The following is a 26,162-nucleotide window of genomic DNA, read 5'->3' on the forward strand; positions in this document are numbered from 1 at the left end:
TGCCTTTGTCTAATATTTTGTAGTTAATAAGAATAATAAATCTTTTCTTTTTAGGGGGGTTAGTTATAGGAGGATATTAGCTTTGCCTCTAATTCCTCTAGGCTTTTAGTAGTCTCTAGGTCTCTACCTTAACGCAATCTAACGCGATTTTTCTAAAGGTAATCTAGCACTACCTATAGGTCTAGAAGTCTAAGCCTATAGGCTTTGGTTGTTAGAAGTTCTAATAGCTATTCTAACTATAGAGTTACATAGTTAGGTAGCTACTAGAACTAAATTAGTAGCTTAAAATAATAACAAGTGCGATATTCTTAAATACTATTACTAGCTAGGATAATATTCTTCTTGTAATATAATAACTTAGGTAGGTAGGGCATCTAAAAGGTATCCTATATAACTTAAAGGTATATAGGAGTGCGCGTCTATATAGAAAAGGATAAGATTCCTACACCTATAGGTCTTGTACAAAAGGATAAGAAGAATATACCTATCCTAACTATAGGCAAGCTGTTCTCTATATATATAAGTAAGTTAGGCCTTTATTAGGCCTGACTTAGCATAGAACAATAGGTAGGCAATTCTACCTTATTATTATAAAGGGGTAGTGCCTTATTATTATAAGTAGGGTATATAAGGTTTAGCTATTAAAGGTCTATTATAGGGTTTCTAATTAGCGTCTAAATAGGACTAGTTTCTAGAGTATTAGAAGGGGGTTAGTCCTTTTCTAGATAATAGAGTAGTCTAGGTAGGAGCAGATAAAGTAGGGTATAGGCAGCGTTCTATATTAAAAGTAGTAAGATAATCTACTATAGCCTTAAAATTATTATACTAATTCTATTAGAAAGCAAGATTTAGTATCCTTAGGGAAGGTGTAATCTTTATCTAGAGGTAGTAATACTACTCTAATTAGGGTACTTCTCCTCTAATAGCAAGACTCTAGAATTATAACTTAAAAGCAGGGAATATCTCTATATTAGTTATATATAGGTAGTTAAATATAGTCTAACTCTTAGCTATCTTATTTCTAGTAATAAAGTAAGTTTAAAGAAAGGTAACTATTTCCTTAGCTTTTTAGAATTAAAGACTTAGGGAATTAGATAGGTAACGTGGCTCTAAGTATTCTCTTGCTAGTCCTAAGTAGTGTCCCTAGACTAACGCTATCTAAGCTCTAGAAGAGGGGTAGTAATTAGTGTTAATCTCTAGCCTATCCTAAATAGATACTTGCTATTATCTAAAAGTAGGATTAGCACTATTACTAAGTATAGAGATATTTAGCGTCTTTTTAGATTATCTCTTAGCTTTTATAGTATATACTATAGGGTTTAATATAGAAGCTAAAGACTAGCTAGGTTAGGTAGTACCCTATATCTCCTTATAGAGGGAGGTGTTATATAACTAATTAGTAAGTTGCTTAACTTATTTCTTTAACCTCTTCTTTTTAGATAGGGTTAATATATATTTATCTTTAAGGGAGGTATTACTTTAAGATTTCCTAGGAGTATAAGGTACCTTAAGAGATAGATAGGAAGTAGGTCCTTTAAGGAGGGCGTTATTAATTAAGTCTTCCTTATCTAATTTCTTTCTATTAGTAAATAAGCTTTTAAACGTGGCTAAACTAGATACCCTTCCTTTACCTTTATCTAATATTTTATAGTTAATAAGAATAATAAATCTTTTCTTTTTAGGGGGTTTAGGTATAGAAGGATATTAGCTTTACCTCTAATTCCTCTAGGCTTTTAGTAGTCTCTAGGTCTCTACCTTAACGTAATCTAACGCGATTTTTCTAAAGGTAATCTAGCACTACTTATAGGTCTAGAAGTCTAAGCCTATAGGCTTTAGTTATTAGAAGTTCTAATAGCTATTCTAACTATAGAGTTATAGGATTAGGTAGCTACTAGAACTAAATTAGTAGCTTAAAATAATAACAAGTGCAATATTCTTAAATACTATTACTAGCTAGGATAATATTCTTCTTATAATATAATAACTTAGGTAGGTAGGGTATCTAAAAGGTATCCTATATAACTTAAAGGTATATAGGAGTGCGCGTCTATATAGAAAAGGATAAGATTCCTACACCTATAGGTCTTGTATAAAAGGATAAGAAGAATATGCCTATCCTAACTATAGGCGAGCTGTTCTCTATATATATTAGTAAGTCAGGCCTTTATTAGGCCTGACTTGGCATAGAACAATAGGCAGGCAATTCTGCCTTATTGTTACAAAAACGCTATAAAAGTTGCTATAATAGGCCTAGTATAGCAAAGGTTATGGCTAGAGGAAGGGCCTAGGAATCTAAGCTTAGCAGGGTGGACCACTTACCTGTGTGGACCACTTACCTACCCGTAAGGTACGTTATAGTAGATATTATAGAGAATAGGTAATTATAAGCTTAGGAATAAATTAGGAGATAGATTCTTAGATTACTACTATTAAGATAGAGCTTAAATATATAGATCTTAAGCTTAGTAATTTACTTAGTCTTAATATACATACCTATGCTTAATATTAACCTAAGCTCCGATTAAGGGATGATTTGGCATCAAGATCTACCCCTTTAGCCAGCTTGGCGATCAGGAGACTGTAGATCCTTATGTAGATTAGGTAAGCAGAAGGAGACAGAGATCGAGCTCGTGTTCTCCTTTCTGCAACAGACATGTTTCCGTCGAGGGCTAAGGTTGCCAAGCCCGTCCAAGCCCGTCCAAGGTAGAAATAGTACTGATTTTGTAAGAACTTCCATATATGTATGTCCTAGTCGCTAGACGAGTTTGCAACTATATCATTTTTATCTTATCTTATCTATCTTAGGAATTAAAGTCCGTCCCCATAACACCCCTGTTTACTATGATTTTCCTTCCTATATCTCTTTACAGATTATTCTAAATGTAGTCACATGCGCATATCCTCTCCTACTTCTACCTGATAATACTGTTACTCTTATCTGTCTGTCCCGTTTACCCCGCATCAGCATGGATCAATTCCGCGTTGTTGATAGGTACCCCGCGTTAGCATAGATCATGTTAGTGTTACCTGTCTGAATACTTATTAAGACTTAAATGCCGTGCTATTAGATGCGCTCTCACACCTCTTATTCACAACTCTATTTCTCCTACATTCTTGTAAGCGAAGTATAAAAAATGTCAAAGTCGTCAATTGTCAAGGTTGCAGTCACGCAACATGAACCGGTGTGGTTCGATCTTGTGGCTACTGTGGACAAGACCTGCAAGTTAATCGCTGAGGCAGCGAGTGAAGGTGCACAATTGGTTGCCTTTCCTGAGGTGTGGATTCCGGGGTATCCGGCTTGGATATGGTGTGTTTCCAATTCTTTACTTTTTCTATCCCCTTTATTTTATGCTCATGATCACATATGCTTGACAGCAGTAGCGCAAAAGAATCTCACTATTTTTGAAATCAACTAATGTGAGGGAAAACATGAAGGGAGCGGTGCGCCGACGAGTCGCTCGCGACCAAATACATCAAAAACTCCCTATCATACAACTCGCCCGAAATGGCCAGAATCTGCGCCGCAGCCCGTACAGCCGGTATCGCAGTAGTTCTCGGCTTTAGTGAAAACGATCACAACAGCTTGTACCTGGCTCAATGCATTATCAGCGCCTCAGGCGAAATTCTGATGAAGCGACGCAAGATTAAACCAACTCATATGGAACGCACTGTGTACGGGGACAGCGACGGCGCCAGTCTGAACAACGTGGTGGATGTCGAGGGCGTTGGTCGGGTTGGTGGATTAAACTGTTGGGAGCATATGCAGCCGCTTCTCAAGTACCACACGAATAGCCTCCACGAGCAGATTCATGTTGCGGCGTGGCCACCTATGCATTCAGAGGAGAAGGGGGTTGATAGGACGGTGACTTGGAATATGAGGTCTGAAGGTATGTGTGATCAATGATTCACTATAAGTACTACAAGTTACTCCTCATCATGATTTTTTGGGGTGGAGTGTTTTTTTTCGGCAAATCCTCATCCCTCCCTACCTTCCCTCCCTACTTTATGTAAGAGATCTAACGGATACTCTCCTACAAGGTTGCAATGCTCTTTCTCGCGTTCACGCTATTGAAGCCTCGACCTTCGTTTTATGTTGCTACTCTACTATTTCGGCTGCTGGCATCGCTGCCCACCGTATCGATGGCAATCCGCTCTTTGGCCACATTGGCGGTGGTGATTCAGCTGTGTATGGGCCCGATGGCCGGAGGATGACACAGCCTCTTGGTATGGATGTGGAGGGTTTTGTGTTTGCCGATCTGGATATGGATGAATTGGTCAGTATCAGACGTTATGCGGATGCCGTAGGGCATTACTCCAGGCCTGACTTGCTCTGGTTGGGCGCGGATACAAGGACAAAGAAGCATGTAAGGAGAGAGGGTCAGGATGGTAATGCGGGTGGGGAGGCCAAGGAGAACATGGCGAGCGATCAAGAGAAAGGGGAAGTGGGGGGTGTAGGAGGTGGGATTCGTGTGGCAAATGGGAAGGTCTGAAGTAAATTTCGAGAAGGCGAAGGGTACAAAGGGTGTGTCTTGTCCTTTTTCTTGATGTGCTTAATATCAAGTCTAGTCAGCAACTTTAAATAGCATGCAAAGTCTTCGTAATAATGCTCCAAACTGGCAAAGTTATTCATCTATCGCCTACAGTCTCGATAAACTAGGTGAAAAAGGTTATCTATACTCCAGCTGGGAAGACGCCTGATTGGTACCTAAGAGGGTTGAAATGTTGAAATCCATGTAGATACATCAGACACCTATTAGAAGTGCAGCTTTTTCGCTAACAAACAACGCTCTTGAATAATGATCTGTCTTATAAATTCGAAAGACTTTCGGAAAGTTAGAACAGTTTCCTTTTACAAATCGCTACCGCTTGGCTTATAAAAAGTCTAGTAGCGACATGGCTTAAGCGAGGTGTGAGCACATACTGTGGCCAGATTTGCTGCTGAGTTGCTTTTCTGCAAGCCGCGAAGCTCATCAAAAAGACTTTTCTGTGACTCACTGAACTTCTTCTCATTACGGTATCTGCAGAACTTTGGATTTCGATCCATTGACTTGTTCACTGACCATTGAAGCTGATCGTTTTCCCCATCGAAAGTGCCCAAATGCATGACGACACAGAATCTAGGGTGGCCCTACTACGTATGTGCCACGTTAGTCAAAAAGAGGCGATACAGGTGTTTTATGGTGGTTCTTGATTTAATGCAGGAGAAGTAGTGGCCCGTGCGAGCATCGTGAGTCTTTACCCTTCGTCGATTTTACGCTTTCTATGGCAACTTATGAAGTCAGCCCCGGGATGCATGCTTTGCATTCAGTCGTAGCGCTCGCTAAAAGTCCGCAGGACGGGTGTGAAGCCAAGATCCATTCGTTCTCGCCTCTTCCAAACGCACCCTCCCGCTAATCATAGAATCATTCGGCCCATTGGACGCAAAGCACTACAGTAAAAAATTGTTTACTGTAGAATAGTACGCTAGGGGTTTACTATATAGGTGTAAACTAACCTTATGTATACCTATAAATAGGTTTAAAGTAGTAGTTTACTTTTATTAAAGCAGTAGTTTACTTTTATAGTAGGGGTTTAAATTAAGTATAAAAAGTAGTTTTATTTCTATTATACGCTATAATACCTAGCTAAGACTAAAAGGGGTAGAGAAGATTAGCTTCACGCTGTACGCACATATGACATAATAATAAGTTATGATATTTTTACTAATAGGAGGTGGTGATAATAGAGGTGGTGATAGAGGTGGTGGTAGAGGTGGTGGTAGAGGTAGTAAAGAAGATTAAAGAAAGGAGGGGTAAAATACTTAAATAGTTAGTAGGAAACTAGTTAATACTACGTAGTACTAGTGGATTAATAGAAGTAGAAATAAAAGTAGTTTACTTTTATAGAATATATAGTATAATAAACCCTATTTAGGTTTACTTCTTCTACCTAAACCACTTCTTAGTCTACTTTAGATAAATATGGCTACTATAAACCGGTTTTGTACCGTAGTGAAGGCAAGTCTCCCTCGTAACAGCGACTCAAGCTACTATTTGAAGAACTCCTAGACTATGAAAACAAGTGTCTCTAAGGTGCCACTAAGACTATGCACTGCAACTGTTTCATCATCAATAATCACGTTTTAGAATAACTCACAAGTCTGTTATGACTCAGAGGGTCATGCCAATTACTACAGATCATATAGAATGTCCGAGTCTGTCAGAATATCGGGAGCTGAATCTGTACACAGGAACACATACCGTTTTTTGCGTGCTTGAGAGTTACGGTTTAGGTATCTGGTATATATTTAGAGTGGTTCGACATCATGTGGATCAACTATGGGCTATGCCAGTAGAGCAGACTTCCTGAGCTACGTATGAGCTAATAAGCTAGCCAATACATCGGTCCCTAGGGGGGAGAAATGTTAGTGGGAGCATAGGTACTATGGCTTTCGCGGCATCGTATTAGATAAACAATTAATCTTCCTAGTCTTGTTGGGAGTGTGCTGAGTATAGATATACAGTCTTGATACAGCCTGTGAAAATGTTGTTGTATCATCTCTAACATTTAATTTGGTAGGTAGGATATCAGTGTACAATCTAGAGTAAGCGGCGGTTACAGTGTTGTTATTGACTTACAAGAAAAGGTTTTGGCTAACATTAACGTGGTTGGAAAAAGTGGGCTAGCCATCCACTGTTGTGTCCGTGATAGTGTCGCTGACCCTGGCTCGCTACTCTAGCAAACGAGATGCACAATGCGAGCGCAAGAAGACACTGGAATAAGTTACTACAGAAGAATATTGGGTGAATTTGAGGGTAAAATGGCCAACATGTCTATGCGGTTCTACATGCTGTGGTGACACGCTAACGATGGCAGGTTCTGCTATGAATTTTGACTAAAATATAGAAAGCAAATAGAAGTACTCGGGAAAGAGGCAAGATCGGTTGCAGAAAAGAAAGTGTAGGCGTTTTTGTCAACTTCGTCAAGTGGGGAACTGGATTAATCACAGCCATGCAAAAGGTAGTTTAATAGATGAACTGTATTTATTACGACGGCAAAAGGTTCGCAACTATTTTCTACTTCATGGATTCAAAGGAAGAAGGTATAAAACGCCAGGGACAGGAAGAGTTCGACGAAGGTCTTCAAGGATCAAATCAATCCTTTGGTGACTCATCACTTCTGCCACTATTCTAACATTCAAGTGCTCTTATGTATGTTGGCAATGGCAAAACATACCTTCTGAAGATTATAATTCGTATTGATTAGTGCTTTGGTTTCTAACACGCATAACTCCAAATATCTGCAAAATTAACGTAGACTCGTGTTCTACAGCTTCCAGGGCCTGTCTCTTATATCTCTCAGCGGCAAATGGCCTCTTTAGTGTTATCCTTAGACGTAAGCTACAAAGCACCTCTTGAAATTACGTAGCACGGTCGTGTCGCTAACATGCTCATGTCAACCGCTCGCCGACAAAATCGCTGGTCGCATTTTACTTTCAGGTTGCAAGCTTATATTTCCGCCGATGTAGTCATAGAAATATCGGCTATATGCAATCTACGCTGCATTGACCTAGCTGTCCTCCATCGAGTGTCATCAAGCCCCACCCTAGACTCTGGAGTCAGGTTAGAGTGCGCTACCGTTCCCCACCGCCGAACCAACACGCTAGCATACAAGGATGAGTATCTCGGTCGATCATTGAGTTTTCCCTTTATATTTGGTGACGAGGTCTTTCCGTGTAGCTCAGGCAGCTGGCGTAGGCGGTCTTCCACTCCATTCTTAAAGATCTGACGTGCAGCCGGCGCGTACCTGAAGCCTCGACGATATCCTGAATGGTTGAGTCTAACCCTAATGCCAGGTGCATCACTTCAGATAAGAAGGTCATAACGAAGTCATCTCAACTCTTCTAAATTGTTGTGTTGAGCATGTGGAACCCGTCCTGTTACATCCTTGCAGTCGAATCCTTGATACATTGTTGAATCAAGGTACCCAGGATACGCAGTTTAGTGGCCTAGCCAGTCCAGAAACTCAGGTGTGAAGTAGCTGACGATGATGGAAGCGCCAGCGCGAAGGATGCCCTGTGTGGCCTCCTCGGCCATTTGTCTTAGGTCGAAGACACCTGCGGCTGCCGCCGCGTGAATCATGGCATACTCCCCTGAAACCTGATAGGCGGCGATGGGCATATCCTTTCCAATTTCTTTGGCGTCGCTAATGATATCGAGATATTGGCTGGCTGGCTTCACCATAATGATGTCTGCACCCTCGCCAATATCGCGCACAATGGCTCTTCGAGCGAGTCCACGTCCTCCGGGAGGAAGCTGGTAGCATCTGCGATCGCCAAAGGACGGTACAGAGCCTGCAGCATCGCGAAACGGACCATACAGGCAGCCTGAAAACTTGGCAGCGTAGGACATGAGAACGATCTGATGGACAATGCCAGCCTCGATGAGCTTGAGCTTGATGGCACGAATGCGACCATCGTTCATGTCTGAGGGCGCGATGCAGTGGGCACCAGCCTCAGCATAGGACATGGCCACGTCACTGATGCGCTCGACCGACAGGGCATTGTTTAGGCTACCGTCGTCACGGAGAATGCCACAGTGGCCGTGGGAGGTGTATTCGCAAAGACAGACGTCGACGACAATGAAGAGGTCGGGAAAAGCGCGGCGAAGAAGACGAATGGCTCTGATGACGGGACCTTTGGGGTCATCGGCGTTGGTGCCCAGGGCGTCTTTGGCACCGGGAGCAAGAGGTACGCCGAAGAGGATGACGGAGCGCAGGCCCTTGGCTACGAGGGGAGTGAGGTAAGGAACGACCTTATTGAGGCCGCGGCGGTGGATATTGGGGAGGGAAGGAATCAAAGTCTCCTCGTCCGGCTGGTCTGAGATGAAGAGAGGGTAGATGAGCATTGACTGTAGATTGGGGGGGTCAGCTCGTCAGGCCTGGTACCAAATTGCCCGCTGCCTGGGCATCTTTCTTGCCAGCGTACCTTGGTTAGCTGGCGCTCTGCCTGCCACGCGCGCGAAAGCGGATGGCTATATCCTCCATGCAGCTGGCTCTTGATATCGCCGGCAATGCTTACGCTCGTGGCTGCCGTGCTAGCATACGAGCGAGTCGATCGGGCCTCGGAGATTTGTGAGCGCAGGTCTGGTCTTTCGGGGCGGTCGGCATTGCGATATGCGATGTCCGAAACGAGTGAGGAGAAGGACATGGTGTGGTGTAGCGGCGCTGCAGCTGTCCTCTATAGATTTATGCAGAAGGCTACTGAAGGATGGTGGTGGCAACAGTGATGGTGATGGTGATGGTGGTGCGACTACCTACTCAGCGCTAGTATACTGTGGTTCAATTCCGAGTCTGTTCCGCCGCCAATAGGGTTGCTGGGATTACGGAGCCGTTTGCTTATAGTTATAGCTGATCTTTTTGGACTTGGTTCAAGGCTGAGTAAAGACCAAGTAAGTCATGGCTAAAGTACAGTACAGTACACCGTTGAGAGTACGTAGGTACGGTACAAAATACTGCAACTAAGCCCACCAAGCCACTGGTGCAGCCGACCATGTAACACTGTGGTACCTACTGTATCCTAAGTCCCACCAAGTTCTTTTTAGACATGCATTTGTCTAACGGTTTTCCTCGCCTGCTCCTTTGACAGACTGAAATTACAACATTGCCCCACAGTCACCACTTTCCAAAGTTTTTTTGACAGGCTGATACCAGATATTGCCCAGATAGGCAACTCGCTTGTATCGCGTTGGAATCCCTCGGCAATGCGGGATTGAAAGACCGACCTCGCCTTTGCATAGGATAGGGTGTACCCTATACCTATCCAAATCATTTCATGAGGGTTTGTGAGCTTACTATCAGGGCAAGCCATTGCCAACCTCCGAACGCCAGTCATTACAATCCCAGATATCCTTGTATCGCCGGTCCGATTCGGATGTGCTCCGGCCAATTGTCCACTAGGCAAACGTGCGTGCTTTGTTATGCGGTATATGCAGAGTCGTGAATTTGGTGCCACCGAAAGTATCGCGAGCATCAGATCCCTGTCGATGCACTCACCGTAGAGTAGAGATCGGTAAAGACCGAATCAGATGTCTGGTCGAAGAAGTGCAATAATCTATTCCTGCCTTCTATTACTTATTCCATACGACAAGATCATAAATAGAGCTCTGATAATGACTCTTACTCTGAAGTTACTTGCAACTGCCAACACAGGTGCTGGGTCCATCCAGATTGCATGGTAAACCTGGCCAGATTCCGAACAATTGGTGATATCGGTACTACTGCAATACGCTGCCAGCACCCAGCCAAGCCTAAAACGAAGTTTCCCCACACATCTCGGTACCATTGCAAGGTCCAGATCCGGGGGCTATGACTACCGAAACCATACAGACAACGAGGTCAGAACACGGCTTATCACCCATATGGGTTCTGGGACTGACATTTTTATAAAGCATTGCCGAGGTCCCACTAGATCAATCATTTGGAGCCCATACTCTTCTGTTCCATTCCGATTGCTGCCCTGTTTGTGCGCAGGCAAGTAAAAGTCGCCCTAGACGCGACGTAGGCTCCTGTTTCCTGGACCATAATACCGTAATTCTGCCGTAAGTACTACGAGAGCCTCGAATCATGCGTCTGTAGTTACATACAGGCCCAGGTGGAGAAGACGCAGTACGTTGTCGAGGACAGATCTAGAACAAGGCAGTATTCCGCAGCACAGCTCCCTGGAGCCAGTAGACTGGGTGCGGTCCTCCGGTGAAAGAGCGGTCAACTGACGGAGTATATAGGACACCATAGTCAAGCTATTGAGATTAAAGTATAATCGGAACCATATCGAGCCTTCAGCACACAATCTGAGCACCTTACCCAACAGCACGACCTTCCGTAGAATGTGCTCATATACGTACTCTTGGTATTACTGTAATCATGACTATTATATCTGGTACTGCACGTTTCCTCAACTCCCTTTCACGTAAGATGCCCAAAAGTGAGATTAACAAGGCGATAGGGCCAACTCAATGGAAGTCTGTTCCTCGCGTCTCCTTTCTGGCTACTCGTATGACGCCTGGAGTATCGACATGTGCAGAAACATGACCGTCTCCTGTGGTGGCTTCTCAAATTACTATTGCACCGACTGCTCCGAAGATGTCTGTTTGGAGTACCAATTGGACGAACTGTAGAGGAGAGCGACAACAGCGACAACGGGCACGGTGCATGTTCGCCTCACTTTCTGGACTGGTGCGATTGATTACTGGCGTATAGATGCGGTTGCGGTTGCAGAAGGGGCTTGCTTGTACATGCAGTCTACACAAATACCACTGGGTGCTGCAGAGCTGCAGAATAGTTCGAATGTGGTTGTGAGAGGCAAGTGATTGATCATTGCAGTATGACTATCTGGCTTCGGGTCAATCGCTTAGTAGTGGATGGCTCACCGCCTCGTGCTTATGTAGTGACTCGACCACGAGCCAGATCGACCTCTATACATATACAGCATGCTTGTGTAGTCAGCACATGCGCGCATCTACGACAGCAGCCGTAAAAACCTGATTAGGTAGAAGTTCTCAAGTACTTTCATTCCATGTTTTGCTTTGTAGTTTGCATTGTGGTGAACCTTGCAACCAGTTACAAGTATGTTCAAGGACTACTCCGTGCGTTCGGCTTGACAGCTCACAAGGCTTACATCTCAATCATGGCACATACTCACAGCAGATGGATGTTACTCGGTCAAGCTCTCTTCTGCCGTCTTAGGGCTGAGCCCAAAGCCTTCTTCGAGTGTACGTTTGACTTGTTGGGCTCGCCGCCGTGCATCAATGTACATCATAAACTCCTGGTACGTCCGTGGCATGACTCGTATGTTCCTGGGCACCGTGAATGTATAATTGAACTGACCGGTGGGCTTAGAGTGACCATGCTCCACGTCTCGTACTTTCGAGTCCACCCGTACCTGAATTCTTGTATACTCCTCGCCCTGGTCAAAATTTTCATCAGGTGCACCGATGAGAGGTGGATCAGTGTACACTACTGTTGCTGTCAAATACAGTATGCTGCCGACCGGAACGGGGTTCTGGAAGGTGGAAGGGTCGAGTGAGACGAACGTCGGCCGGGCGTGTGCGCAGGCTGCGGCAGCTGTGAAGGCCAGCTCGAAAGTCTGCTTGAGGAGGAAACCACCGAAGATCATAAAGTGGTGGCGATTCCGGTATTGCGGCTGCATGATGGTGGCTGTTTGGAGGCGGGTAGCGTCCATGTGGACAACATTGTCTGGCTTTCGGAGCTCGTCGTACGGGTCTAGAGAGTACTATGAGTTTGCATGGGAGGGCAGTGTTTGTAGAGCACGTACCGTGATATTGGAGTTGCTTCTGCCAGAATGCATGTATGAGGTCGCTCTCGAGATCGTTGGGCGTGTGTTTGAGGAGCGATGTATCTCGACGCTCTTTCCGAATCTTGGAATTACGTTCCCCCAACGCATACAGACGTTTCTCCTCGGGAGTCTCGACAATTAATGGGTTTACATTGACCGGCCTAGCGTGTTTTCGTTAGCCGGACTGTCCACTGCGGTCCACAGTCGTCACCTACCTTTTCGTCGCTGGGTCTAGCGAGACCATGGTAAAGGTGCAGTTAATCAGGACATCTTCGTCTCGGACCCTATTTCCCGGTTTAGGAGCCTTGGCAACCTGCATGGTAATCTCTAGACTGCTCCGACCGGTGGCGTACGTCACGCGGCCAGACAGCTCCAGGTCACAAATCTCCACCAGCGGGGAGTGTATGGTGATGCGGTCGCAGCTGGCGGTGACGGTCGTGACATGGTCACCCGTGTGCTTATATCTATAGCATATTTCAGATGACGGGCAAGGCGTTGGGCGCAGCATTCAAGCCTTACGCAATGATGCCAGACAGCGCATCAAGGTCCATGAAGATGGTACCGAGACGGATATGGCCAGACGAGTTGAGATACGTATCCAGCAGCCACGCATCTTGAGCGAGCGGCAACACAACAGCATGATAGCTATCATCCATGCGTTTGGGGGTCAAATGGCCGTCTTTGGGCACTACAGGCATGTCCGCAGCCTGGGCATCCTCGATACGGTCGGCCTGTTGTTGTCGCAGCGCCTCTATCCAAGGCGTGCGGACACGCATCGCCGTCAGTTCGCGGAAGACGCCATCAGTGCGGTGCAATGGGCTGGTATGGAAGCGGCAACATAACGAGCCAGGTCCAGATCCAGGTTCATGCGTTGCCCGTGATGGCAATGGTGGTGGTGATAATGACGGTCGTCGGAGTCGATTTACGTCACAGCCACTCGAACTCCAGCCTCGCAGTAGCAGAACCCTTGTTCTACCAGTAGTAGTAGTCATAACATGCATACTTGTATATGGTACAGATAGGTAGAGTAGGGTAGGTATGTAGTACAGTAATTGGGTGTAATAGTAAGCAAGTCCCTTGCCATTGCGGCGACTCCAGTGCTGCTAAAAGGTGGTCACTTTTTGCGCTAAACGTCCCCGCCCCCGGGTCCCCAATCTTGCCAAGATAAGGGCCCCGACGGGACTGCGGTTTGTCTTGGCAGGTACCCGCTACACATTCCAAGGTTGCGACAAATCATCACAATCATGTATTGCGTCAATGCATCATCGTCGTTCCCCGTCGGATGGCCAGAATAACAAGCTCGATTTTTTGTTATTCCCTTCAGTGACTTCCTTAACTTCCCAGTTTAATGCAGAGAGAGCATGTTGCGAACACTGGAGCTGGGTCGCGCTGTGCTAGGGTCGGCAGCACCTCATCTCGAGCTTTGGCTTACTACCTCCATCACCTTGCTAATACCACAGCCGAACACTACCTTGCAGCAAATGGACACCGCTTCTCTTTTTCATCTGCTGTCGTCCGGACACGTATGGGCTGCGCGTGGCCACGACATGCACCTCATCTTCGAACCCACTTTAGGCGAAGAGCCCTTGGCCGCCAACCATCTCCAGCGCCTAACCATGTGTCTTCTACAGGCACCAGTGGGGACTCCACAACCTACTTTCTACACAGGTCGTGGCTAATAGCGATGTAGCTCTGGGATCAACTGTTACTGGACCCTCAACCTTCCCATTCCACCGTTGCCCCTCCTGGGACCATTCGACTAAGCTTGGGTCAGATGAGCTATGAAGAAGCAAATGCCGGACAGAAACGTCAACAGTCACCCAACCAACTCCCAGTGGCACATGTCAGGCCGCCAGAGGGTGTCGCCACGGTCACTTTGGAGGCTATCTGCGTATCTATGAGTGTGCTCGAACCTCGCCAGTCTACTCGTCCAACGGGCAAAAGATCAAAATTGCACGTTGATAAGCTGATGACTCGAAATGAGGACCTGAAACGAAGGCGTCTGACAACAAGCTACAACCTGCATCCGGCGACCCAAGATCATCACATTACTCTGCCAGAAGGTATTAATGAAGCGTTGGCCAATAGTGCCAAAGACGAGCCTGGCTTGCAGGAAACGAAAGGCAGTTGCAACGCTGCACTAATCGAAGATTTGATCCAAGGTGCCATGCGCATTGTAATCAGTGGATCTCTGGGCAAATGGGCCAACGGCTTAAAGGTCAAGGCGAATACAATACATCAAAGCTTGTCAGAAATAGCTCCCTTGCTATGGCAACCGGGATTCGCACAAGTAGGGATAGATTCTTTTTAGACGGCTGAGCTCACTAATTGCATTTCAGGGACTTTCGCAAAGGTCACACTTGTCTCGGATCATCAGCCGTTCCATGATCGAAATGATATGCATGCGAAGTACACCATCTTCGTCATCCCTTTCAGCAAAGCTAGGCCTACTTACAGCAAACATACAGACTGAGACTTCTCGAGCAAAGGATCGTATGAATATCGGTCCGAAAAGAGGGGACGACGGATGTTCTGCCGCTCTCTCGGGCCAGATATGGATCCATATGCTGAAGATATTGAGCAATAGGCCAGTGACACCTCTACTACCGGGCATCTGGTCAACTACACGGAGAAAGTATCACTCGGCCGATGACCAGATCCTGCTACTTGACACACCTTCACTCCTAGCAGCTGATTTGGCGCCAGTACTAGAAGAATTGGGCCCATACAGGTCTGGAGATGCGTATGAGCGGGCATCGACGAATGAGGGTAACCAAGACGATCTTTTCGCAGCGGCTAATGAGTAAGAAATCATTCCGGGTGATTGCGTGTCAGCCCGGTGGTAGAATGGTATTGATTGTCGATCCATCCCTTTAGCGGTTCATTTGTAGCCCTATTCACACACATCAAAATCTCATCTTCCTGCTATTGTGCAGTACTGCGAGGCTGAAGGTGAGGCTTGTCCGAGAGGTCGAGGATGATGTAGTACATGACTGTGTGAAAAAGTGCGGGGGGGTTCGCTTGGCAAATGACGCTATCGCCAAAGTTGCGAGCCCCCACCACGGCGCGAGGTAACAACTGTTACTTACTAGTTTAGTAGACGGGAGCCATGAATTGACATTGGCAAAACAAAACTTTTTTTTTCTCTGAGACTCCCAAGATAGACATGTCTGGCACCGAGGAGCAACAACGAGAAGGCGCCAAGGGTGGTCGAGCCCATAGCCCTTCTGCTCGCCCTGCTCGCCTTGCACCACTCGCGACCCTCACTCCAACGTCAAGCTCGCGCACATGGCAGAGTGCCCCCCACCCGTCGCTGCCCATTGTAGCCACAGCGTGTTCGGACCGCAGCGTGCGCGTCTACAGCCTGACATGCTTCACCCTCCTCCATTCCATCACCGGCGGCCATAAGCGCAGCGTGCGCAGTGTAAGCTGGAAGCCAGGCACTCACGACCAGACCGTCCTGGCCACGGGTAGCTTCGACGCCAGCGCGGGCATCTGGCGGCGCGAACAGGGCGGTGACGACGACGAGGAAGAAAAAGAAGGAGAGCGGGACGAGGCGGATGACTACCAGTTCAGCTGTATCCTCGACGGCCACGAGTCGGAGATCAAGTGCCTGAGCTGGAGTCCATCCGGTCAGTATCTCGCCACGTGCTCGCGTGACAAGAGCGTGTGGATATGGGAAGAGCTCGAAGACGACAACTTTGAGACAGTGGCGGTGCTGCAGGAGCACGACGGCGACGTCAAGTGTGTGGCATGGCATCCTGACGAGGATATGTTGGTCAGCGCCAGTTACGATGACACTGTGCGTCTCTATCGCGAAGATGCAGACGACTGGGTCCAAGTCGCCATGATCGACGGCCATGACAAGACGGTCTGGTGGGCAGAGTTCGAGGGCAGTGCCATGAGCAGAAAGGATTATCGCGCCCAACGAGAGGGGCTATCCGAGGCACAGAATCAACATATAGTTGCACTAGAGCGCTCAGGGCCGCGACTAGCAACATGTTCCGACGACTGCACAGTACGCATATGGCGCAGGACGCCCAAGGACACCGATAACACCACAAGTGCCAACACCGGCGTACCGAGCATCATCCGATCAATGGCCATCGATGAGGATTGGTATCAGGAAGCAATACTCCCCCAGGTACACGAGCGTGCTGTTTATTCAGTCTCGTGGAGTCGCATCACAGGCATGATTGTCAGCGCAGGGAGCGATGGCAAAATCGTCGTATACAAAGAGGGGTGGGCACGGCAGCAAACATCAAGCGATACCCAGAGCCCACTTATGGGCCATGACAGCTCTTTGGCAAATCCTACAGAGTGGGTCGTGGTCGCCGAGCTGTTTTCTGCGCATGATGTCTTTGAAATCAACCACGTTGCCTGGGCACGACGCGCGGACAAGGATAAGAGGTGGAAAAATGAAGAAGTCGTGCTGAGTACGGGTGATGATGGCGAGGTCCAGGTCTGGACTCTAGACATGCTCGCCTCACCGCAATCATAGCATTCGTAGAAGGTGCGTGGTGGGCTGCTATTCCATGTCCCTCTAAATCTACAAACGATATGATCTTTGGGTCAAGCAAACCCGATCGGCCTCCCTGGTCTACATTTCTCATCTCTCTCGATTGAATTTTCCAGACATCGCGTGTTGATCGTGTACAAAGTCACTCTGTTACAAAATCGGAACGACGATGTCTAAGACGACATCCATCAGTTCCACACACACACCTGGAAGTCTGCGAGAGGTCTATGCTAAACACATTGAGCTTGATACGGTAGGCCAAAATTTGTCCAGGAGATTCCCACACTCAGACCATCACACAGGCTTTACCTGCCAGATTGGTATCACATAACATAATACGACCAAGCGACATACTGCGGTATACAGTCACTTATGTGCTTCCTTGTATGACTTTGGATCACCACGGTCCGATTGAGGGTCCGCTAACTCATCTCCGACTCGGCGTTTCTGATGCGAACTTGCTATATTTACCTACAAGAGCACTAATATTATGCGGGCCGCCAGAGATCTGGCCTGCGAGATAAATCATAAAAACGCTATGTCCCCTGCAGTCGGAAACATCCACCACGTACTCCCCTTCAAGCGACCAGTATGCTCCCAAACACCCTCCTTGTCGTGGCTGCAAGCCTGGCCTCTGCTCTCGCAGCAAGTGCAGGATGTTCTGCTGCCCTACCCTCCGGCCTCACTCCCGGCGGTCCGTCCCAAAACATCACCGTCATCTCTAAATCCGTCATTGGCAAGACAACCCAACGCCAATTTCTCTTACATCTGCCTCCGAACTTTGGGGCGATGAATGATCAGCCTGCACCAGTGATACTAGCTTTTCATGGGCAATTGCAGCCAGCATGGAGCATGGAAAGCGTGACTGAGTTGTCAAAGCCAGCATTCAACAAGGATTATGTGGTTGTTTACCCGCAAGGACTAGCGGTACAAAGCCCTGGTGTAGGCTTCCCTTTTCTGTTTTTGCTTACTTCGTTCCGATTCCTGTCCACTTGGCAGACCAAAAAAAAAGAGAACCTATTACTGATCTGAGTTTGAACCATAGATCCAGTGGCTTTCAGACCCCCTTGCCCCTCCATCCTCGGTCGTCGACGACCGCATCTTCGCCACAGAAATCCTAGACCACCTGACCTCTCATTTCTGCATTGACGAATCCCGCGTCTACGCCACCGGCGTCTCGAACGGCGGCGGTCTCACCACCCTCCTCGCATGCGATGCTGTCTTCAACAAGCGCATCGCAGCGTTTGGTCTCGTGGCTGCTGCTACCTATCCTGATTCCTCCCTGACCGAGCCTCTGTTTGGTAAGGGTTGTCAACCAAACATTGCTGCTAATCGCCATGTTCCGATACTCGAGTTTCACGGCCTGAATGATAGTGTGATTGCTTATTCTGGTAACAACGGCAATAGTCCTGCGTCTATTCCTGTGGCGGAATTTGTGCAAAGTTGGGTGACGAAAAATAGGTGTTCAGGTGTGTCTCCCGTAGTCAAGTCTCTTGAGGGTGGGACGGTCAAGGAGACGAGTTGGAGCTGTAGTGGTAAGGCCAATGTGATTGTGCACCGGGCCATTGCTGGATTTGGACATGGGTGGCCGGGTGTGGCTAAGCAGGCAGATGTTTTCGAGCGGTTGAGGCTGGGACCCACGACATGGAATGCGTCCAAAGTAATTTTAGAGTGGTTTGGCCAGCACAAATTGTGAGCTTGGCGGCCGACATGCAATGAACGATGGTGGATAATAGACGTCATGCAAGAAGTATATATTAAGAGAGAAGTATTCAAGTTCTCACACAATCTTCAGATAGGCTGTAATTCTCAATAGATGCGTCCGCGTATTGGCGGCCAATACTCAAATGCCATCTATTACTTTGGCCAGTTTGTCAGAAAAGTATGTGCTTGAGCATTCGCATGCTCAGAGGTATCATGAAACACAATTGACGCCACCCCCATGTGGCTATGCAGAGAATAATGTGCAACCCTTCCCCAACGCCACACAAAAAGCAGTTTCTAAGCGCGGAATTGACTGTCGTGTCATTGTGAAGAGGTGTGATGCGCGATGTGGGTCTCCTGGCTCGAATCCCGCAACTCTAGCATCTTCATGGCTGCGATGCCCCCATCCGTAGTCAGTGATGATTGATTGTGTGGTGAGGAAAGCAGCGATGATGAGATCTCGCCATCTTGTGGATCTGCCGAGGGTTGACCTTTGTCATCATCTTGAACGTAGGCGATCGAGCCCCATATGCGCCAATGCAAGGTGATAATGTGCGAGATGCGCCTGGCAAATTCTGCCAGTTTGTCATTTTCTGATCGAATGACGGTAAACGAAAACGGATCAGTATGGTACCATGGCGACGGGTAGGCCGAGGTAGGCGGTATCGATGATGGGATGGTCACAAAACTGTTATAGAGCTCCACCGGTGATGAGGCGATACATCGACGGACGCTGGTGAGAATTAGTGGTACAAGAGATGCTTCTAACTGTGTGGAATGTGACACGGAGCCCTCCATGAATAGACTCCGAAGGTGTTGATTGATGTCTGCCCACTGGTCGAAATGAGCAGTTGCAGCGCTTCCAGCAAGACGTGATGCATGCCGTAGTATCTCTAATGAGATGGCTTCTGAATTCATACTCCACTGCTGTGAACCATGGCCAATGGCTTCGCTCATGATAGCCAAAAGAGATTTGCGCAATTCTTTACTGCACACTTCAACCGACTTTCCTTCGTAACCAAGATCTTTGACGATGTGCATGTAAGTGTCCATGCAAATATCAAGACACAATGTATCGTTGAGTTCAGCTTTGAGCATCATTAGACGGTCCCGATCCAGGTAGAAGGTCTCAGGGAAATCTCTTCTCGCATTTCGATCCAACAAAGTGGCAACGACAACGCGTACGAAAGCTTCAAGTTGGAAATTCGAGGAGTTGTGTTGCCGAGGTGTACATTGATGGCCAAATTCTTCGATCGCGTCAACGTACCAGCTCTGGGCTGTGTTGATGTTCACCCTCGCCCGGCCATTGACATTGACCAATTTGTCTAGATGATAGTGATTTTCGAAATTGATCGTGTCTTCGATGAGTAAAGTCTTCAAATTCCTAATTTGGTGATTGGCAATGTCCTGGCAATAAATTAGTTGGCATGGCAGAAGAATTGTCAAAGTACTCACGAGCTTCATAGCCTCCAATATGCCCAGAAGCTCCCGTAAGCCCTGTACAATCATGGCCGGGTCGTTGTGCAACACGCCCTCCTGAGTACGTTTGACCATGTCTTCCACCCATTCGTCTCTCATGGGTGCACAATGCTCTTTCAAAAGCTGTGCCATCCATTCCGCAAATCTGACCAAATCACAAACGCCTTTTTCGATTTCTTGCATAAGCACTGCGACATCGAGATGTTCGTCCACTCTCGAGTGATCGCGATCGGGTACAAGACTCTTGAGTACGTTGGCAATCGTTTGAAACATGGTCGGTATGCGTCGCTCTGCATGATGAGTGATAGCTTCCCAGGAGATCTGGCCGAGCGGCACTGGGCGAGTCCCTCGGTAGAGTCTTTCATACAGCATCAACTCCGCAACCAACGCTGTCCAGTAGTTGCTTGCGGCCCTCGTCTTTTCTTGCCCCTTGGCTCCATCGAGATTTGGCCTAAAACTGAGGTCGCGGTCGAAGTTGACGTCATGCCGTAACTTGATATTGGTGATGACACTCTGTATGTCGAGCTCACTCAGTGACTGCTTCGTAATGGGGGGTGTTTCGGATGCCTCTTGAAAGGCCTCTGCCAACTCGTCGCCTTTCGGACCAGGTATCATTGCCCTAAGAAGCTCCGCGAGTTCATCAGGTATGGTGTTGGGATATTGTGAGGCTGATAGGAAAGGGTATGGGTCCAGAGTCGTAGTGCAAGTAGGGGGATCTGGCCTCACGTTTCGCTCTGTGAGATGCCTTTGCTCAACAGAAGATACCTCTGAGCAGATGTGAGAGCCGTAGCAGGTTGAGGATGCGCCTTCCCTGCCTTGGGTGTTCGTGGCAGTTGTTCTAGTGGGATAGCCATGATTGGGTCTGAAGGAAGTTGAGCTGTTGCCGGTAGCATCTGGCGTGTGCACTCCCATGTCGAGTTATCGGCAGAAAGGTGTTGAGCTGGGAGCGTGAAAAATGGAGTGTTGATGGCAAAGTAGACTGTAGAAGCGAGCGCTCCAGAAAAGCGCATAAAGTAACAAGCGTGAGCTGCGACACATTAGCTTACCAAACTATTCAAGACAGCGCTGTTTGCAAGACACAAGCTGGAAACGTGTTCGCGGCCTGTTTGACCGACAGCTGCAAGCTGCCGCGTCAACCAACGAGACAGGCGCCGAGTCCGACTAGCAGCAGAGATGAAGCATAGGAGGAGCACAGAGGAGCAGTACCTTTCTTGCTAATGTCCACGGACAGCAAAGATGGGAGGAATCTTTTGTGTACAAGTATCAAGGCTTGCGCTGCGTGGACATGGTAAGGGAGGACAAAGGATCAGATGGGCTGCAACGGGCGACAATGACGGTTGCGGAAGCTTGAGAGAACGGCTTCAGACAAGAGCCACTTTGCCAGAAAAGCAAAGTGGTAACTGGGCGCGACGAGACAAAAGCAGACGAACAGACGGACAGAGACAGAGACAGACAGAATGACAGATGGACAAGTAGACAAATAGACAGACAGACAGACAGAGCAGACAGACAGACAGACAGATAGGACAGAGACTACCGAGGGTAGTGGAAGTGTTGCTGCAGCAAGGCGCAAGATTGCTGCAAGGTGTGTGGAATTCAAACAGCGATTCGATCTTGTTCTTGCACGCAGAGTGTGGTGGTGCGAATCCGGAGGTTTGAGGTTAGAGCGGGAGCCCTTGCATTCTTGTTTAAAAGACGAGCACAGACCGGCGCTGCAAGCTTGCCTTTGCGGTTGGGGCACGAGCCGTGGGGCTTTTTTGAGTGAAGTGGGCAAGGCCCAATGCTTATGACGCGGAGGAGATCGCCAGGAGACGGGCCACTGGTTCTGATGTTGGTGCTGGTGTTGGTGCTGGTGCTGGTGCCGGGGTTTGGTGCTGGTGCTGGTCCGGGAGGCATTCCAATTAGCAGCGTTACTCGAGGAAAAAGGATAGTAGAGTACGGGTAGACTCTAGGTAGAAGAGGACCGGTAGAACACTGAGCAGCGTGTACTGTATGTACGGTAGGTAAGCCCTGCACTTTACCCCCCTTGTTTGACGGGGGCCCCGCTGGTGAGCAGCGTGAAGCGTGAAGCGTGAAGCGTGAAGCGTGAAGCGAGAGAGCAGGCCATCCCCGTCACTCACCGCTCATGGACGCGCAATGGTGCGGTGGGTGAGATGGAGAGGGCGGTCTTGGTCGACTAGTCAAACCTAGAACACTGCGTACAGTACAGTACGGTCGTCCAGCTGTCCAAACTTGCGTGCGGCCATTTCTGATGGATTGGGGCGGCCTGGCATCGGGGCTTCCATCGGACGCGGCAGGCCGTCATGCCGGCGCCCCTTGTGGTTAGCGCAGACGGCTAGTTGCAATTGGCTAGAGCCAGATGGAGATAGCCGCAACCGCCTCCCCGCCTCACTTTTCCCATTTCCAGGGCGAGCAGAACAGGGGGGGGGGGGGCCCCCTTGTTGTGCACGCCCATTCACCCCATCTACATATTACATAGTACTATACCTGGCCCTGACACCTAGCTATCTACACTGTACACTGTACAATGTAGACGAGGTACTCGTCTCTTATACAAACATACATATATATATATATATATATATATATATATACACACATAGTAGACCATGTATATACTGTCAGCAAGAACAGAACGGGGGGGCCTCGAGTTGCGATCCACCACCATGTATGACAGTGGTAGGATAACAAGGCGTTCGTCCAAGCTGGTGCATGTGGCAGGGGTACGAACTACACATTACATGCTTTACATGGGTACTGTATTCTACATATTCAAGCACACCACCCTATCCTATGCTGTATAACCGTTGCCAGTAAGGTGAGATTCCATATCAACACTTTCCAGTTGGCACATCAACTCGGGGCGAATCTTGACTTTCTTTTCTCTTTTTCTTTTTCTTTCTTCTTTTTTCTTCTTCTTTGCTGTGCACAAAGTGCATGTGCGTGTGTCACGCCTTTAGCTGGTTGAAAACACTGCCGCCTCACCTCAGCACGCCACGTTGGGCCGACGAATAACCGAGGAAATCGTAACAGTGCGTGTGTTCCATGTCCTAGGTATGGTACTAGCTGGCATGTATGTATCTATTCATGTATGCATGTACATGCCAGATCAGCTGTCGATGACGATGCTGTATGGGTGGGGGAGGGCAGAAATGCGAAGCAGCCTCTCACAACTTCGCAAAAGGCCCAAAGCATGACAGGCTTCGATCGCTACCAAGAAAGATCACGTTCTACCCGAGCTTTGCGGCAACCGTTGCAAAAGAAAACGAGCGAGGGGAAAGAGGGTCCAGTTTTTGCCTGCCTGGTCCTACTACCATCATCCCTTGCTTGTTGTAGGGCTGAACCCCGTTGCCCCTGGGGTACCATCTATCATGCCTACTCTACACTCTACACGTCCCTACTATGTAAGTAGATACATGCTATGCGCATACTATACATTAAGCCCTGGCCTACACCCACCACGGCTCTCCTCGGTCCAAGTGATGGCGTCGCACGACGCCCCCAGGGCCATATCCACACCAGGGTAGCCCACTACTGTACTACTGCTCATTGCCATGTTTCATCCGTCACAGTTCGAAGTCCAAAACCACCATCATCTCCAATCTACTAGGCTACACTCTCTCCCCATGACTGCATAGTATAGTACTTCCATCGCACCTCTCCAATCTGCACTCCCACCACCAAGTCCTGCGTACTCCATGCAACTTCGTCAATCTCCCCATTCACCGGATACTGCTTACCTCATCAAGCCTCTTCTCCTCTATGCTTTTCTATCCTCTCCCATTCGCTATCTCGACGTCTCTTTGTACCATGTGCACTTACCCGCATACCTTTGTGTTTGACTTCCTCTCTGCCCTACACGACAGGCTTGTGGGAGATTCTTGCATCTAGCCATGGGACACCCCAGGCGAGAAGCATTCGGCAAAGCAACTGTAGCCAAATCATCAGCAGAGCGAACACGCCCGTTTGTTGACGAACAGTCAGATAAGCAATATGATGATCTGGAACAGAGAAACCTCGTCTCCAGCTGGACAGAAGTTTTTCAAACGGGAAAGAGATATAGGATTGTTGATTAATAGAGGTCCAGCAGAGCGTAGCAGAGCACAATCAAGCTAATCTACCCTCCGATAAGCCGGTGGAGAGACCATGTCCACACTATGATACAAAGAGCGCGACGCACGTCCGGATTCTAGACACTTTTGTGGAAAGCATTACAAGCCTATTAAGCTGCAGTGTCCATTGGCTCCGATCTCGTTTGTTTGCCAGTACGGCCGCGGGGCACTTCCTGCGGACTCCGTGGTTCCTGCTCATCGGAGCTCAAATCATCCGAAGGGCTTTGTGCTCTGCTATCATTCAAGTTGCGTCGACTGCGAGCCATCTACTGCACGTTAGCGTGTACTCGTTTCCTACTCATGTTCGATTTTGGCTTACCCAGGATCGTACTCCGCCGATCAAGCCAAGATTGTAGCCAGCAGCAAACTCAGACGAGCCTCGTGTGTTGTCATTGGCACGTGGAATGTCCAGGTGGCTGAGTCGTGAGAGGGCTGATGGAGATCGAGCGGTTGTCGACGAAGTTGACTCAAATGCATCTGACGCCTCCCTGGTAGGTGTTCTGGCTGGGCTGGCCGGACGACTGGATTGCCAGAATTGGCGGAAGTCCTTGCTGAGTTCCTGGCCAGTAGTGGCCCAATTGGCCTTGATGCTGTCGCGGAGCTCGACCATGTTGCGTTTGATATCCAGCTCATTCTTCTTCAACCACGATACGTTGAGCTCCTTGCGCGATGTGCCACGCTTGAGTTGGCGGTCAATGTACTGATCGTAGTCGCGGACGATCCTGCAGGTGGTTAGAAAAAGAAAGGGGGCCACAGAGGAGAGGGGGAGGTGGTTACTTAGTAATAATGCCTGTCGTACTCAACCCCTCGGTTCTTTGCGTGACTAAGAACATGCCCTTCTCTTTGATGGGGCCGTAAATGTCGTCGCCCTCATCAGCGCCGTAGGGAAGGTCGTCGTGGGCGACATAGTCGATGTTGTGTTTGAGAAGGAACTCCGTGGTGACGATCCAGGGGCAGTCCTCGATGACCTCGTCGACCCACTTGCAATGCCGCACGCTCTCGGCGCGCTCGGTGGCGGAGAGGACAGTCAGGCCCTTCCTCTTGTGTGTCTCCTTGTTGCCCGTGACGCCGACTATGAGGTGGACGTTGTCAAAGGCCATCTTGGCCTGCTGGAGGGCGCGCATGTGACCAATGTGGAACAAGTCGAAGACACCGTCGGCGTAGATGCGCACTGCGCGATCCTTGGGCGGAGGGTTTGTCTTGTAGCCCACTGGGTCGACCAGGCCAGCCTTGGGTGGGGGTTCCATGCGCAGCGTGCCCGCCTCGCCATTCTCGCCATGGCCTTCGCCGGCAATGGACGATGTTCGCCGGCTCTTCTTGCTGACGGGCCCTTCAGATTCGCCATCACTGTCATCGTCGCCGTCACCGTTGTCACCAGCGCCGTCCGCTGCCGTCTTCGCGACGCGTGCGCGCTTCGAGGCCCCACTAACATCCGCCTGGCGCTCCTTCTTAGAGGCGACTGCCTGCAGAACGGCGTCTTCAGCGCCCTCGTCGGACGCGTCGCGGGATGAGGGTTGCACGGCGTCCATGGTGAATTGCGTGACCGAGCCAAGTGTGGTGGGTCGCTTTCGTTTCAGTGGCATCCGCAGGTGCAGCGGTCTACAGCAGGGACTGAGGGGGGCCCGGTATCATAGATGGTGTGGTGTGGGATGGTCCAGTTGGTAGGCAGGGCAGCAAGGCAATGCGAGTCGCAGTGACGTGAGAGCGGGAATACTGAGGGAAAAGCGCGGGTGAAGCCGCTGCTCGACTAGACCGACACAGGCGTCAGTGCTGGAACTGGGCAGATTGCAAGTAATTCTAGGTGTGCGTGCACGTGGTACATAGGCAAAAGGCAATAGTTGGTTAGACAGAAGGCAAATACGTACAGAAGGTGACGGATGGAAAAGTCTCGAGTTCCAAAAACATCAACAGCAACAACTAATTACACAATGGCAAGCACTTGTCGGGCCTGACATGTGTCGGACCCCCGTGCGAAAGATCGACATCGTTACAGTTGGTGGTAATCTCTCTGGTCGCG

General features: G+C 48.5%; 10 protein-coding genes across 10 annotated transcripts; 5 read left to right on the top strand and 5 right to left on the bottom strand.

Moving 5' to 3' along the window:
• The first annotated feature begins 3,061 nt into the window (after positions 1-3,061).
• IAQ61_000109 (uncharacterized protein) lies at positions 3,062-4,618 on the top strand. Its single transcript, XM_003835215.2, has 3 exons — positions 3,062-3,307; positions 3,436-3,887; positions 4,039-4,618. The coding sequence occupies exons 1-3, from the start codon at positions 3,135-3,137 to the stop codon at positions 4,488-4,490; spliced, it is 1,077 nt and encodes a 358-aa protein (XP_003835263.1). The 5' UTR covers positions 3,062-3,134; the 3' UTR covers positions 4,491-4,618.
• Positions 4,619-7,066: 2,448 nt separating this feature from the next.
• On the bottom strand, positions 7,067-9,265 carry HEM2 (Aminolevulinate dehydratase). The gene is made up of 2 exons (XM_003835217.2): positions 8,966-9,265; positions 7,067-8,888 (listed from the first exon to the last, which is right to left on the bottom strand). Exons 1-2 carry the CDS (start codon positions 9,185-9,187, stop codon positions 7,980-7,982), a joined length of 1,131 nt encoding a protein of 376 aa, XP_003835265.1. The 5' UTR covers positions 9,188-9,265; the 3' UTR covers positions 7,067-7,979.
• A 1,079-nt stretch (positions 9,266-10,344) lies between these two features.
• On the top strand, positions 10,345-11,153 carry IAQ61_000111 (uncharacterized protein; the record flags this gene model as incomplete). The annotated part of the gene is made up of 5 exons (XM_003835218.2): positions 10,345-10,373; positions 10,428-10,577; positions 10,761-10,769; positions 10,847-10,915; positions 10,982-11,153. 5 exons carry the CDS (start codon positions 10,345-10,347, stop codon positions 11,151-11,153), a joined length of 429 nt encoding a protein of 142 aa, XP_003835266.2.
• A 536-nt stretch (positions 11,154-11,689) lies between these two features.
• On the bottom strand, positions 11,690-13,431 carry IAQ61_000112 (uncharacterized protein; the record flags this gene model as incomplete). The annotated part of the gene is made up of 4 exons (XM_003835219.2): positions 11,690-12,258; positions 12,311-12,492; positions 12,547-12,795; positions 12,851-13,431. Coding segments are annotated over 4 exons (1,581 nt in total), but the record flags the coding sequence as incomplete, so codon positions are not given.
• A 261-nt stretch (positions 13,432-13,692) lies between these two features.
• On the top strand, positions 13,693-15,138 carry IAQ61_000113 (uncharacterized protein; the record flags this gene model as incomplete). The annotated part of the gene is made up of 3 exons (XM_003835220.2): positions 13,693-13,968; positions 14,022-14,621; positions 14,671-15,138. 3 exons carry the CDS (start codon positions 13,693-13,695, stop codon positions 15,136-15,138), a joined length of 1,344 nt encoding a protein of 447 aa, XP_003835268.2.
• A 359-nt stretch (positions 15,139-15,497) lies between these two features.
• CIA1 (Cytosolic iron-sulfur protein assembly protein) lies at positions 15,498-16,832 on the top strand (the record flags this gene model as incomplete). The annotated part of the gene is made up of 1 exon (XM_066094536.1): positions 15,498-16,832. One exon carries the CDS (start codon positions 15,498-15,500, stop codon positions 16,830-16,832), a length of 1,335 nt encoding a protein of 444 aa, XP_065955389.1.
• A 609-nt stretch (positions 16,833-17,441) lies between these two features.
• IAQ61_000115 (uncharacterized protein) lies at positions 17,442-18,588 on the top strand (the record flags this gene model as incomplete). Its single annotated transcript, XM_066094537.1, has 2 exons — positions 17,442-17,792; positions 17,896-18,588. 2 exons carry the CDS (start codon positions 17,442-17,444, stop codon positions 18,544-18,546), a joined length of 1,002 nt encoding a protein of 333 aa, XP_065955390.1. The 3' UTR covers positions 18,547-18,588.
• Positions 18,589-20,945, bottom strand: IAQ61_000116 (uncharacterized protein; the record flags this gene model as incomplete). Its single annotated transcript, XM_003835222.2, has 2 exons — positions 18,589-19,961; positions 20,010-20,945. The coding sequence occupies 2 exons, from the start codon at positions 20,943-20,945 to the stop codon at positions 18,876-18,878; spliced, it is 2,022 nt and encodes a 673-aa protein (XP_003835270.1). The 3' UTR covers positions 18,589-18,875.
• Positions 20,946-21,629: 684 nt separating this feature from the next.
• On the bottom strand, positions 21,630-21,929 carry IAQ61_000117 (uncharacterized protein; the record flags this gene model as incomplete). Its single annotated transcript, XM_003835223.2, has 1 exon — positions 21,630-21,929. One exon carries the CDS (start codon positions 21,927-21,929, stop codon positions 21,630-21,632), a length of 300 nt encoding a protein of 99 aa, XP_003835271.2.
• A 1,400-nt stretch (positions 21,930-23,329) lies between these two features.
• IAQ61_000118 (uncharacterized protein) lies at positions 23,330-26,135 on the bottom strand. The gene is made up of 4 exons (XM_003835225.2): positions 26,011-26,135; positions 24,923-25,892; positions 24,465-24,867; positions 23,330-24,411 (listed from the first exon to the last, which is right to left on the bottom strand). The coding sequence occupies exons 2-4, from the start codon at positions 25,726-25,728 to the stop codon at positions 24,256-24,258; spliced, it is 1,365 nt and encodes a 454-aa protein (XP_003835273.1). The 5' UTR covers positions 25,729-25,892; positions 26,011-26,135; the 3' UTR covers positions 23,330-24,255.
• Between the last annotated feature and the right edge of the window lie 27 nt (positions 26,136-26,162).

Source organism: Plenodomus lingam (assembly GCF_022343315.1).
Source record: "Plenodomus lingam strain CAN1 chromosome Unknown contig_1, whole genome shotgun sequence".
Classification (NCBI taxonomy): Eukaryota; Fungi; Ascomycota; class Dothideomycetes; order Pleosporales; family Leptosphaeriaceae; genus Plenodomus; species Plenodomus lingam.

Excerpts from the sequence above, each read along its gene's own strand:
- IAQ61_000118 (XM_003835225.2), bottom strand. The coding sequence starts at position 25,728 with ATGCCACTGAAACGAAAGCGACCCACCACACTTGGCTCGGTCACGCAA. Across the intron at positions 24,868-24,922 it reads ACGACAGGCATTATTACTAA|GATCGTCCGCGACTACGATC; the intron begins GTAACCACCTCC and ends AACCACCTGCAG. Across the intron at positions 24,412-24,464 it reads TCGGCGGAGTACGATCCTGG|ATGGCTCGCAGTCGACGCAA; the intron begins GTAAGCCAAAAT and ends AACGTGCAGTAG.
- IAQ61_000109 (XM_003835215.2), top strand. The coding sequence starts at position 3,135 with ATGTCAAAGTCGTCAATTGTCAAGGTTGCAGTCACGCAACATGAACCG. Across the intron at positions 3,308-3,435 it reads GGGTATCCGGCTTGGATATG|GGAGCGGTGCGCCGACGAGT; the intron begins GTGTGTTTCCAA and ends GAAAACATGAAG. Across the intron at positions 3,888-4,038 it reads TTGGAATATGAGGTCTGAAG|GTTGCAATGCTCTTTCTCGC; the intron begins GTATGTGTGATC and ends CTCTCCTACAAG.
- HEM2 (XM_003835217.2), bottom strand. The coding sequence starts at position 9,187 with ATGTCCTTCTCCTCACTCGTTTCGGACATCGCATATCGCAATGCCGAC. Across the intron at positions 8,889-8,965 it reads CAGAGCGCCAGCTAACCAAG|TCAATGCTCATCTACCCTCT; the intron begins GTACGCTGGCAA and ends CCCAATCTACAG.